This window comes from Doryrhamphus excisus, linkage group LG6 (genome assembly GCF_037039965.1).
Source record: "Doryrhamphus excisus strain RoL-2023G ecotype Guam linkage group LG6, RoL_Dexc_Guam_v1.1, whole genome shotgun sequence".
NCBI lineage: Eukaryota > Metazoa > Chordata > Actinopteri > Syngnathiformes > Syngnathidae > Doryrhamphus > Doryrhamphus excisus.
The window spans coordinates 9,998,883-10,012,420 of NC_136362.1; the positions used below are offsets into that span (position 1 = coordinate 9,998,883).

At 35.6% G+C, this 13,538-nt stretch overlaps 1 protein-coding gene across 3 annotated transcripts in view; it reads left to right on the forward strand.

The window, feature by feature from the left end:
• LOC131125120 (vasoactive intestinal polypeptide receptor-like) overlaps positions 1-12,829 on the forward strand; it is a 43,455-nt gene extending 30,626 nt beyond the window's left edge. For all 3 annotated transcript variants that reach the window (XM_078791386.1, XM_058066323.2, XM_058066322.2), the window contains 8 exons: positions 624-753; positions 2,423-2,576; positions 4,896-4,956; positions 8,345-8,411; positions 8,492-8,583; positions 8,690-8,819; positions 11,695-11,736; positions 11,851-12,829. In XM_078791386.1, the coding sequence (XP_078647512.1) occupies positions 624-753; positions 2,423-2,576; positions 4,896-4,956; positions 8,345-8,411; positions 8,492-8,583; positions 8,690-8,819; positions 11,695-11,736; positions 11,851-12,042 (868 nt within the window). In that variant the 3' untranslated portion in view covers positions 12,043-12,829. The remainder of the gene's footprint in view (positions 1-623; positions 754-2,422; positions 2,577-4,895; positions 4,957-8,344; positions 8,412-8,491; positions 8,584-8,689; positions 8,820-11,694; positions 11,737-11,850) is intronic.
• The last annotated feature ends 709 nt before the right edge of the window (positions 12,830-13,538 follow it).

Genomic DNA, 13,538 nt, shown 5'->3' on the forward strand with positions numbered 1-13,538 from the left:
CACATTCATACCTATGGACAATTTGGAGTCGCTAATTAACCTAGCATGTTTTTGGAATGTGGGAGGAAACCGGAGTACCCGGAGAAAACCCACGCATGCACGGGGAGAACATGCAAACTCTACACAGAGATGCCCGAGGGTGGAATTGAACCCTGGTCTCCTAGCTGTGAGGTCTGTGCACTAACCACTAGACCGCTGTGCCGCCCAATTGTACAAATTGTATGTATTTATTGCCTAAAGTACACAAGTTCAAGCATTAAAATGGCTAAAATACAAATATAAGGCATGCAGAAGATGCGTTCAAACTGTGAATGTAGTACTCTGCAGTGGTCACTAGGTGTCAGTAATTGTTCTGCACAATAAGCACCAGCACCAAACAACAGGTTTATATGATCCCACAATAATAACCATCATCACAATCATAACCATGACCGGAACCATAGCCTAATCATAACATGGGCTACTGTTCCAACCATGACCCACAATGTCACTTCCTGTCCTCCACACAGAACAAATTTCCTGTGACACATGTTTCAATGGATGTCGTAAATGGCTTACGACTTGTTTCCATACGTTCCCGTGTGGGCAGGGCCCCAATTCACTGACGTTATTGTGTGTTACAGGAAGCTGCACTGCACCAGAAACTACATCCACATGCATCTCTTCGTGTCGTTCATACTGAAAGGCATCGCCGTTTTCATCAAGGATGTGGTTCTGTACGGCGTGGATGAGGCCGACAGTTGTCAATCATCTGTGAGTACCAACGGTAACGGCGTAACAGCCCGCCCACCAAGGGCCACTTCCATATTTTGTAATACTAAGATGTTATATTCATTTCAAGAAAATGTACATCTCGTTTATTTTCTAAATATTTTAACTTTATTCTCAAATAATCTTAAATAATATTTCTTTTTTTAAATGATTTTCCAAAAAATTACAATTTTATCTTTTTTTTTGTTTCTCCTAATATTACAATGTCCATCCATCCATCTATTTTCTATGCCGCTTGTCCTCTATACACAATAGCCTATAATATTGCAATGTTTGAAAATATTTTATAAATATAAATAAATATATATATATACGTATATATATATATTTTTTCAAATGACTGTTTTTCTTTAGAATATTATTTTTATTATGTTTTTTTTTATTATTATTATTATACAATATAACTTTATTCATATAAAATTGCAACTTTCTTGTTAGAATATGACTTTTTGCTCTTCATTTTTTGACTTATAATAATTTTTATAATTTTTTTTTGTAACTGACTTCTTGTAAATTATTTTAGACTTTTTTAGACTTTTTTTCCAAATATTTCAAAATTCTTTTTTTTGTAACATTCACACTTTTTCTGTAATGTAATTTTCCAAAAAATTAAAATTTTATCTTTTTTTTTTGTTTCTCCTAATATTACAATGTCTATCCATTTTCTATGCCGCTTATCCTCTATACACAATAGCTTATAATTTTACAACGTTTGAGAATATTTTTTTTCAAATAAAATGACTGTTTTTCTTTAGAATATTATTATTTTTATTATTTTATTTTGTATTATTAATATAATATAATATAAGTTTATTCATATAAAATTGCAACTTTCTTGTTAGAATATGTGTTTTTGCTCTTCATATTTTGACTTATAATAATTTTTATAATATTTTTTTTTATTTTGTAACTCACTTCTTGTAAATTATTTTAGACTTTTTTTCCAATAACATTTAAACTTGATTTGTGTAACATTCAAACTTTTTCCGTAATGTAATTTTCCAAAAATTACAATTTTTATACTATAATGATATTTTTTTTCTTCATCATATTATGTTATTCTCATAAAATTACCACATGTTCTCAGTGTTTTTTTTCCATTTTTAGAATGCAGCACAGGCCAATAAAAAAAATAGCAGCAGGCCTAAAATGACCCCCGGGCCGCACTTTGTACACCCCTGACTTACAGTAACTTACAGTAAATGTTTGCGCTCATGCCGGGTGGAGCTGTGTTTACTAAGTCCGTCCACTCCTCAAACGACGCTCCCCATTGGTTCGTTCAGCAGGACATTGACATTGAGTTCCTGTTTGGTGAACTGGTTTTGGTATTGGGGGGGGGGGGCAGGGGGGGGCTATTTTGTCTTTTTGTGGCTGATCAAGTTAACAACGTTAGCAGTAGAATCTATTGCTTTATTACCTGAGTGGATTAGATCAGCCGACTATAAATCAGCTTCTTTGAGATCCGTAATGGCTTTTTAAAAATGGCCTCCTCGAGGCTTTTCCCAAACACAGCTGTTCCCCCTTCTCCAATGTTTGTTAACAAAATAAGTCAACAACATATTCAAGGAAAAACTACACTTTTGTATTTGGAATTTTGCCCGTCATCCACAATGCGTGTATTCCAGATTTTTCCAACTGTGTTCGTTTTAAGGTGGGCTGCAAAGCAGGGGTGGTCTTCTTCCATTATGGCGTCATGGCATGTTTCTTCTGGCTGCTGGTGGAAGGCCTGTACCTCCATGCTCTCTTAGCTGTCTCCTTCTTCTCCGAGAGGAAGTACTTCTGGTGGTACATCCTGATTGGCTGGGGTACGTGTCAACCACAACGTCCACCTCCCCTTCAAAATTTGGCACTGTTGGAGCTTAAGGAGTGACGTGAAGTACAACGTGCTGTTGAAAAAGACATCAACACACAAAAGTTTGCCGTTTGACGCCCCTGCACAACTTCAAAGGATCAAGATGGCGCCCCCATCTCAGGTGGGATCTCCTTGTCATGCCAGTAACGTAAAGGGAAGAATAAGACTTTATTCCACCTTTCAATGTCCCATAATTGGTGACGTCCTGCAAATTCCAAACAGGCAATTTTATGGTCTCCTTAAAACCTCCTTAAGGTCCAATAATGCAGTCCCATGTGTTCCCCCATATTTTAACTTTCACAGTTTCCCCACAGTAGGCTGTCTGGAGGTACAGTCTGGGCCGTACCAAATATTGTATGTCCAAAAATAGAATAGATAACACTTTACAATAAGGTACACAAAATTACAGTAGCTAATCAGGAAACAACCTACCTAACGCTAACCAATATTCATTAGCTCCTCCTTAGTTTTTTATTAGTTCCTTAGTAACTACTCCACTTCTTAGTTCCTCATTATTCCGTCAGTAACTACTCTAAATGTACATGCCTTCGTTCCTTGGTAACTCCTCTACTTATTAGTTCCTCGTTAGTTCCTCAGTAACTACACTAAATATACATGCTTTAGTTCCTCAGTAACTACTCTAAATATACATGCATTAGTTCCTCAGTAACTACTATAAATATATATGCTTTAGTTCCTCAGTAACTATTCTAAATACACATGCTTTAGTTCGTCAGTAACTACTCTAAATATACATGCTTTAGTTCCTCAGTAACTACTCTAAATGTACATGCCTTAGTTCCTTGGTAACTCTCTACTTATTAGTTCCTCGTTAGTTCCTCAGCAACTACTCTAAATATGCATGCTTTAGTTCCTCAGCAACTACTCTAAATATACATGCTTTAGTTCCTCAGTAACTACTCTAAATATACATGCTTTAGTTCCTCAGTAACTACTCTAAATATACATGCTTTAGTTCCTCAGTAACTACTCTAAATGTACGTGCCTTAGTTCCTCAGTAACTCCTCTACTTATTAGTTCCTCGTTAGTTCCTCAGTAACTACTGTAAATATACATGCTTTAGTTCCTCAGTAACTACTCTAAATATAAATGCTTTAGTTCTTCAGTAACCACTCTAAATGTACATGCCTTAGTTCCTCGGTAACTACTCTAAATGTATGTGCCTTAGTTCCTCGGTAACTTCTCGTTAGTTCCTCAGTAACTACTCTAAATACACATACTTTAGTTCCTCAGTAACTACTCTAAATGCATGTGCCTTAGTTCATCGGTAACTCCTCTACTTATTAGTTACTCGGTAGTTCCTCAGTAACTGCTCTAAATGCATGTGCCTTAGTTCATCGGTAACTCCTCTACTTATTAGTTACTCGGTAGTTCCTCAGTAACTACTCTAAATGCATGTGCCTTAGTTCATCGGTAACTCCTCTACTTATTAGTTACTCTGTAGTTCCTCAGTAACTACTCTATAAGTACATATCTTGGTTCCTCGGTAACTCCTCTACGTATTAGTTCCTCGTTAGTTCCCCAGTAACCACTCTAAATGTACATGCCTTAGTTCCTTTGTAACTACTCTAAATGTACATGTCTTAGTTCTTCTCCGGTGGGATCTCCTTGTCATGCTAGTAGCATTGGAAGCCATCAGAACCGCCAAGGGAGAATAAGACTTTTTTCCACCTTTCAATGTCCCATATTTGGTGACGTCCTGCAAATTCCAAACAGGCAATTTTGTGGTCTCCTTAGAACCTCCTTCAGGTCCAACAGTGCAGTCCCATGTGTTCCCCCATATATTAACTTTCACAGGTTGCCCCACAGTAGGCCATCTGGTCTTTACATCGCCCCATCTACATATGGACGGGTGTTGTAGTTTGGACGGCAGCTGGTCAAAACATTGAAGCCATGCAGGCATAGCAGACATAACAATCATGAATACTAATTCCAGCCGTCAGACGCTCAGCATGCATTTTGGATGTTTGCCATTGAGAGAGGCTTTCTCATTGGCAACTCAATTATATCTTCAGTGCTGTGCTTTTTTGCTTTGATTTAACGCTCTGATTCTGACATTTTTTCCCCCCATAAATGGTCCTAAAATTTAATGTCTGCCAGTCGGACTCCGATTTGTGTGGGTAAAAATGTCAAGCATATCCAACAGGCGATATTTCATTCTGTCTTTGCAAGATATAAACTCAAAATTGTTGGCACTAATGATCAATACCATGATTATTATTATTATTATGCTCATATTTGTCATTTCCAGGTGCCCCAGCCATCTTTATGTCAGCGTGGGTGATTACAAAGGTTTGTTTAAATGATCTCAGGTGAGGATAATGCTGTTTGAATCTTGTTTGTTTGTCACTCCAAAGCAGGGGTCTCAAACTCAACTTACTTAGGCACCGCTGGTGGTACAGTCTGGGCCGTACCAAATATTGTATGTCCAAAAATATAATATATAAAACTTTACAATAAGGTACACAAAATTACAGTAGCTAATCAGGAAACAACCTACCTAACTCTTTATTAGTTCCTCAGTAACTACTCTAAATGTACATGCCTTAGTTCCTGGGTAACTCCTCTATTTGTTATTTTTTTGTTAGTTCCTCAGTAACTACTCTAAATGTATGTGCCTTAGTTCCTCGGTAACTCCTATACTTGTTAGTTCTTCGTTAGTTCCTCAGTAACTACTGTAAATGTATGTGCCTTAGTTCCTCTGTAACTCCTCTACTTATTAGTTCCTCGTTATTTCCTCAGTAACTACTCTAAATGCATGTGCCTTAGTTCCTCGGTAACTCCTCTACTTATTAGTTCTTTGTTAGTTCCTCAGTAACTACTCTAAATGTACATACCTTATTTCCTCTGTAACTCCTCTACTTATTAGTATCTCATTAGTTCCTCAGTAACCACTCTAAATGTACATACCTTAGTTCCTCTGTAACTCCTCTACTTATTAGTTCCTCGTTATTTCCTCAGTAACTACTCTAAATGCATGTGCCTTAGTTCCTCGGTAACTCCTTTACTTATTAGTTCTTTGTTAGTTCCTCAGTAACTACTCTAAATGTATGTGCCTTAGTTCCTCGGTAACTCCTATACTTGTTAGTTCTTTGTTAGTTCCTCAGTAACTACTGTAAATGTATGTGCCTTAGTTCCTCTGTAACTCCTCTACTTATTAGTTCCTTGTTATTTCCTCAGTAACTACTCTAAATGCATGTGCCTTAGTTCCTCGGTAACTCCTCTACTTATTAGTTCTTTGTTAGTTCCTCAGTAACTACTCTAAATGTACATACCTTATTTCCTCTGTAACTCCTCTACTTATTAGTATCTCATTAGTTCCTCAGTAACCACTCTAAATGTACATACCTTAGTTCCTCTGTAACTCCTCTACTTATTAGTTCCTCGTTATTTCCTCAGTAACTACTCTAAATGCATGTGCCTTAGTTCCTCGGTAACTCCTTTACTTATTAGTTCTTTGTTAGTTCCTCAGTAACTACTCTAAATGTATGTGCCTTAGTTCCTCGGTAACTCCTATACTTGTTAGTTCTTTGTTAGTTCCTCAGTAACTACTGTAAATGTATGTGCCTTAGTTCCTCTGTAACTCCTCTACTTATTAGTTCCTTGTTATTTCCTCAGTAACTACTCTAAATGCATGTGCCTTAGTTCCTCGGTAACTCCTCTACTTATTAGTTCTTTGTTAGTTCCCCAGTAACTACTCTAAATGTACATACCTTATTTCCTCTGTAACTCCTCTACTTATTAGTATCTTATTAGTTCCTCAGTAACCACTCTAAATGTACATACCTTAGTTCCTCTGTAACTCCTCTACTTATTAGTTCCTCGTTATTTCCTCAGTAACTACTCTAAATGCATGTGCCTTAGTTCCTCGGTAACTCCTCTACTTATTAGTTCTTTGTTAGTTCCTCAGTAACTACTCTAAATGTACATACCTTATTTCCTCTGTAACTCCTCTACTTATTAGTATCTCATTAGTTCCTCAGTAACCACTCTAAATGTACATACCTTAGTTCCTCTGTAACTCCTCTACTTATTAGTTCCTCATTAGTTCCTCAGTAACCACTCTAAATGTGCATGCCTTAGTTCCTCGGTAGCTACTCTACGTATTCGTTCCTCATTAGTTCCTCAGTAACTACTCTAAATGTACACGCCTTACTTCCTCAGTAACTACTCTACTGATTAATTCCTCAGTAACTACTCTACATTTATGTGGCTTAGTTCCCCAGTAATTACTCTGCTTATTAGTTCCTCATTAGCTCCTCAGTAACTACTCTACTCATGGATGGCTCATTAGTTCATTACTTCCTCAGTAACTACTCTAAAAGCATGTGCCCTAGTTTCTCAGTAACTACTCCATACATTAGTTCCTCATTATTTCTTCATTAGTTCCTCAGTAACTACTCTAAATGAATGTGCCTTAGTCATTAGTTCCTCAGTAACTACTCTACTCATTAGCTCCTCATTAGTTCTTCAGTAGTACCTCAGTAAGTACTTGACATTGAATGTGCCTTCGTCATTAGTTCCCCAGTAACTACTCTACTCATTAGTTCTACATGGTCAGCGAGTTTGAGACCCCTGCTGCGAAGCATATTTTTACTGGTAAATATCCTGTTATGTTATGTAACATTTAATTTAATTTCCATCGCTTAGTTGAAATTTTGTGTATTGATTTATTTGTTATATTGTATTTATTGTTTTCATATTTTTTGTAATTACTTTGTGTATTTAATTATCATTTTTTATTTCCCCATATTTTAGGAGTCAAACTAATATTGCAAATAAGTTACATGAAGGGCTCAGCATCACCATTGTGTCTCTAACTGATGTTTTTTATTGATTTGATGTCCTTGGCGCTTATGTACAAATACGAGTTTAAAATAAACAGCAACATTTTACCACCTACCCATAATGCATTACTGCCAGAGGAACATACGCATAAGAATAACACAAGCTGTATAGAAAATGGTGCCTACCGCTGCAGTGCTGCCTCTATTTAGAGCCCAGTGGGAGGCTGATGTCATTGCAGCGCCCCAATGAATGTGTTGCTCAGGCACAATGCATTATTGGAAAACTTTAAAGGAGTTGGCTTTAATTTCAAACTCATATTGGTACACATTTTTATATTTGTCAGGTACACCTTTTGAGTGTTAAGTCGCTGTGTGAGGAATTTGGTGTTATCATGACCTCCTGATATTTCCAGTATGTTGAGCTTGTTGTGAGTGCACTGATACCTTTTCGCAAAAAGAGGTCACAAGATTAGAATTTTACCATAAATTAGCCGCATTAGGGCTGAAAGTTCAAGAAAAGGTACCTGCTTTTAGACTAAAATTTATTGTAGTATTAGTATTTGTGTCTTTTAGTATGTAAGTATTTATGCCGATATATGTTATTTTGGATGGTGCTTGTAAGTGAGCTAGGTGTTGCCTCGGCTTGATCATCTCCTGTTTGTTTGTGTCGTGTGAGTAAGAGTGTAAATGTCTAGCTGATTCACTGCAAATAAAGACCAGCTCCTCCGGCAAGTTGAACTTTTGCCTCCGGGCTACTTCCTGCGCGAGTCAAACTTGCCGCAGTGTGCAGTTCTGAACTCATATAATTCATTACGACATATCATATCAATAATAATCAGATAATTTCCTGAAAATGTTGCGAATATTAAGGCTTAAGTCATTCCTGAATATAAAATGATATCTTTTCCGGCAGTTGCTGGGATATTATTGACGACAAACCCTGGTGGATCATCAAAACGCCCGTTTTAGTAACCATATTTGTGAGTGACATTTCTTCTTCTTCTTCTTTGCCGCATTTGCTGCACATCTGCACACCTTCATTATGCTTCCTTCTCCGCAGGTCAATTTCATTCTCTTCATGTGTATAATCCGCATTTTACGGCAGAAGATGAACTGCCCCGACATCGGGAGGAAGGAATCGAATCAGTACTCGTAAGTTTCCTTTTTTATAATATAAGGATTTCATGTGAAAATGGAAACAATGTTATGTTCAAAAACTGGATTAATTTGTTCTATAAACACAAATTGCTCCGTGCAGGAGATTGGCTAAATCCACGCTGCTCTTGATACCTCTCTTCGGGATAAATTATCTCCTTTTTGCCTTCATTCCCGACCACATTCAACCGCAGCTGAGGATGGTGTTTGATCTGATCCTGGGGTCATTTCAGGTGAATGTTCATATTATTTTAGTTACTGAACTTTCTCGGCGCTGTTTAAACTTGCATGTATTTTGTCTAAGCATTGTCACTCAAAACCGTGGACTTTGAGGACTGTTTGGCCTTCTGTTGACGCATAAATTACACACTTGCCACGCAATCACCACACTCCGACTTATTTTTATTTTATTTTATTTTATTTTATTTTATTTTATTTTATTTTATTTTATTTTATTTTATTTTATTTTATTTTATTTTATTTTATTTTATTTTATTTTATTTTATTTTATTTATAAAAACAAAATAAGTGGCTTTGTCAAGTTATTTTTTTCAACAGATTTGAACAGATGTTTAGGCTTTTTTTTAATGTAAATTTCCCATTCATTGGACCAACAACTCTTACATGCGCCCATGTTTTCGTGTTTTCTCTCCGTTCATCGCCTTGCCCTCCCAACTACAATCCTTGCAATTGTCATGGTTCGCTTGTGACACAATTCAGGTGTAAGCTGACATTTTTATTCATTCTTTTTTTATTTTTTTAATTATTTTTATTTTTATTTTTATTTTTATTTTTATTTTTATTTTTATTTTTATTTTTATTTTTATTTTTATTTTTATTTTTATTTTTATTTTTATTTTTATTTTTATTTTTATTTTTATTTTTATTTTTATTTTTAAAATCTGAGCTTGGAAAAATATATTAAAATATTTGTGTATGATAGTTATAATTCTAGGCAGCACGGTGGTCGAGTGGTTAGCGCGCAGACCTCACAGCTAGGAGACCAGGGTTCAATTCCACCCTTGGCCATCTCTGTGTGGCGTTTGCATGTTCTGCATGCGTGGGTTTTCTCCGGGTACTCCGGTTTCCTCCCACATTCCAAAAATATGCTAGGTTAATTAGCGACTCCAAATTGTCCATAGGTATGAATGTGAGTGTGAATGGTTGTTTGTCTATTTGTGCCCTGTGATTGGCTGGCCACCAGTCCAGGGTGTACCCCGCCTCTCGCCCAAAGACAGCTGGGATAGGCTCCAGCACCCCCACAACCCTTGTGAGGAAAAAGCGGTAGAAAATGAATGAATGAATTATAATTCTATATTTTAAATAGTTTAAAACAAAAAAAATCTAATATATTTACCAAAAATTTGCAAATTTGCAGATTCATGAATGCTGAGTCGTGAATGTGTAGGGGTCCACTGGACTTACTTGCGCACAGAAAGATCTAAGGAAGGGTCTGGTGTGTTTATTTTTATGAGATTCTGAAAAACAGAAGATTTACTCACTGCTGGGTTGATGCTAAGAGCCAGGGGGACATGATGGCAGCTAAAGATGGAAACTCTTCCTGATTTATAACTGCTTTAGCAAAGCATGTTATCCCTTGGGAAATATTCCCTGAGAGTCAACCTCAAACTGGTCGTAATCCCAAAATCATTATTCATACACAAAAAAATTCCCTCTGCAGTTGGACTGCTGGCAACAGCTCACATTCTTCTTTTTTTTTGCAGGGTTTTGTTGTCGCCGTCTTGTATTGTTTCCATTTTATTTTATTTTATTTTATTTTTAAAAACAAAATAAGTGGCTTTGTGAAGTTATTTTTTTTAACAGATTTGAACAGATGTTTTTTATTTTTATTTTAAGTATGTTATCTCTTGGGAAATTTTCCCTGAGAGTGAACCTCAAATTGGTCGTAATCCCAAAATCATTATTCATTATTCATACACAAAAAAAAATCCCTCTGCAGTTGGACTGCTGGCAAAGGCTCACATTCTTTTTTTGCAGGGTTTTGTTGTCGCCGTCTTGTACTGTTTTCATGTTTTCTCTCCGCTCCTCGCCTTGCCCTCCCAACTACAATCCTTGCAATTGTCATTGTTCGCTTGTGGCACAATTCAGGTGTAAGATGAAATTTTTATTTTATTTTATTTTATTTTATTTTATTTTATTTTATTTTATTTTATTTTATTTTATTTTATTTTATTTTATTATTTTTATTTTTATTTTTATTTTTATTTTTATTTTTATTTTTATTTTTATTTTTATTTTTATTTTTATTTTTATTTTTATTTTTATTTTTATTTTAAGCATGTGAGTGAACGTCAAATTGGTCATAATCCCACAATCATTATTCATACACAAAATTATTTTTATTTTTATTTTTATTTTTATTTTTATTTTTATTTTTATTTTTATTTTTATTTTTATTTTTATTTTTATTTTTATTTTTATTTTTATTTTTATTTTTATTTTTATTTTTATTTTTATTTTTATTTTTAATGGTTGTTTGTCTATATATGCCCTGTGATTGGCTGGCGACCAGTCCACGGTGTACCCGCCTCTCGGTCAAAGACAGCTGGAATAGGCTCCAGCACCCCCCGCGACCCTCGTGAGGAAAAAGCGGTAGAAAATGAATTTTTATTTTTATTTTTATTTTTATTTTTATTTTTATTTTTATTTTTATTTTTATTTTTATTTTTATTTTTATTTTTATTTTTATTTTTATTTTTATTTTTATTTTTATTTTTATTTTTATTTTTTAAAGCCGAGCTTGGAAAAATATATTAAAATATTTGTGTGTTATAATTATAATTCTATATTTTAAATAGTTTAAAACAAAAAAGTCCAATATATTTACCAAAAATCTGAAAATTTGCAGATTTTTATTTTTATTTTTAAAAACAAAATAAGTGGCTTTGTGAAGTTATTTTTTTTTTTACAGATTTGAACAGATGTTTTTTATTTTTATTTTAAGCACGTTATCTCCTGGGAAATATTCCCTGAGAGTGAGCCTCAAATTGGTCATAATCCCAAAATCATTATTCATACAACAAAAAAATTCCCTCTGCAGTTGGACTGCTGGCAACAGCTCACATTCTTTTTTTTTTTTTTTTGCAGGGTTTTGTTGTCGCCGTCTTGTACTGCTTCCTTAACGGCGAGGTAAGACGGGAAACGCTCTAAAACATTTACCTCCCTGTTATGTCGCCGACTATTATATCACTGTTGTCCGCCTACTCGCCACCCCCCCACACCCCCACCCCCCCACCCCTGCAGGTACAAGCGGAGATGAAGCGTAAGTGGCGTAGATGGATGTTGCAACGCTTCCTGGGCGCGGACACAAAGTACCAGCCGCCCTCCATCGGCAGCAACGGTAACAACTTCAGCACACAAATCACCATGTTGACCAAATGCAGCCCCACGGCGCGGCGAGCATCCGCTTGCCGGGAACACTTTTCGGCCATTTGACGTCCTTAAAAAGCAAACGGAATAAGCGACACACCGCACGTAAGCGGCGTAGTTGATTTTGCGGTCACTGAAAGGGGGCAACGCGACCTTTTTTTAGTACATTGTGAAAGTTCTCAGCTGTTTTATTCACCGATGTGATGTGCTAGTCAGGATTCGCCCTCATTTGTGACAGGAAATCAAGCTTCTCGATGTTCCTTGTGACATTACAGTATATCGATATTAACCAATAGCTGGATTGGAAGCCAGTGCGATTTTTAAAAAAGCAGGATGTTTACTTCAAGACCCACCTGTGCTAAGCCGTGCATGCACTCAACCTAATGGCCCCATGTTGGGTAAGTTGCGTTAACAACAGAAGAACCCTATAAGACTCCTAATGTACCAGACCTTATCTCTTATCCCTCCGCCCCTTTGCCATTTTTATGTGAACCCTTCGCTCTACTGAATTATTGCTGGATGACATTCCACAGTCGAGACTAATGAAGCTTGTGCAGCTCAGATTACCGCGGCTTTTAGTTTGGTGCATATAACCGACTTGCAGATGTTCCCGGTCCCAGAGAAGATATCACGGAACATAGCGTTGTAAATTGTAAAATGTTTTCAAATACTCTCACGTCGCACCACCGGTAGTTACTGAACTTTGTCGGCGCTGTTTTTAAACTTGCACGTATTTTGTCGAAGCATTGTCACACAAAATTGTGTACTTTGAGGACTGTTGATGCAAGAATTACACACTTGCCACGCAATCACCACACTCCCGCGCAACTTATTTACACCTTGTTGAGTACTGTTGAGTTTTATTTTTATTTTTATTTTTATTTTTATTTTTATTTTTATTTTTATTTTTATTTTTATTTTTATTTTTTTATTTTTATTTTTATTTTTATTTTTATTTTTATTTTTATTTTTATTTTTATTTTTATTTTTATTTTTATTTTTATTTTTATTTTTAATGGTTGTTTGTCTATATGTGCCCTGTGATTGGCTGGCGACCAGTCCAGGGTGTACCCCGCCTCTCGGTCAAAGACAGCTGGAATAGGCTCCAGCACCCCCCGCGACCCTCGTGAGGAAAAAGCGGTAGAAAATGTATTTTTATTTTTATTTTTATTTTTATTTTTATTTTTATTTTTATTTTTATTTTTATTTTTGTTTTTATTTTTATTTTTATTTTTATTTTTATTTTTATTTTTATTTTTATTTTTATTTTTATTTTTATTTTTAAAAACAAAATAAGTGGCTTTGTGAAGTTATTTTTTAAACAGATTTTCTCTCCGCTCATCGCCTTGCCCTCCCAATTACAATCCTTGCAATCCCTGCAATTGTCATCGTACGCTCATGACACAATTCAGGCGTAAGTCTAAATTTTTATTTTTATTTTATTTTATTTTTTATTTTTATTTTTTACGTGACAACTCTTACATGCACCCATGCTTTCTCTCCGCTCATCGCCTTGCCCTCCCAACTACAATTCTTGCAATTGTTGTTGTTTGCTTGTGACA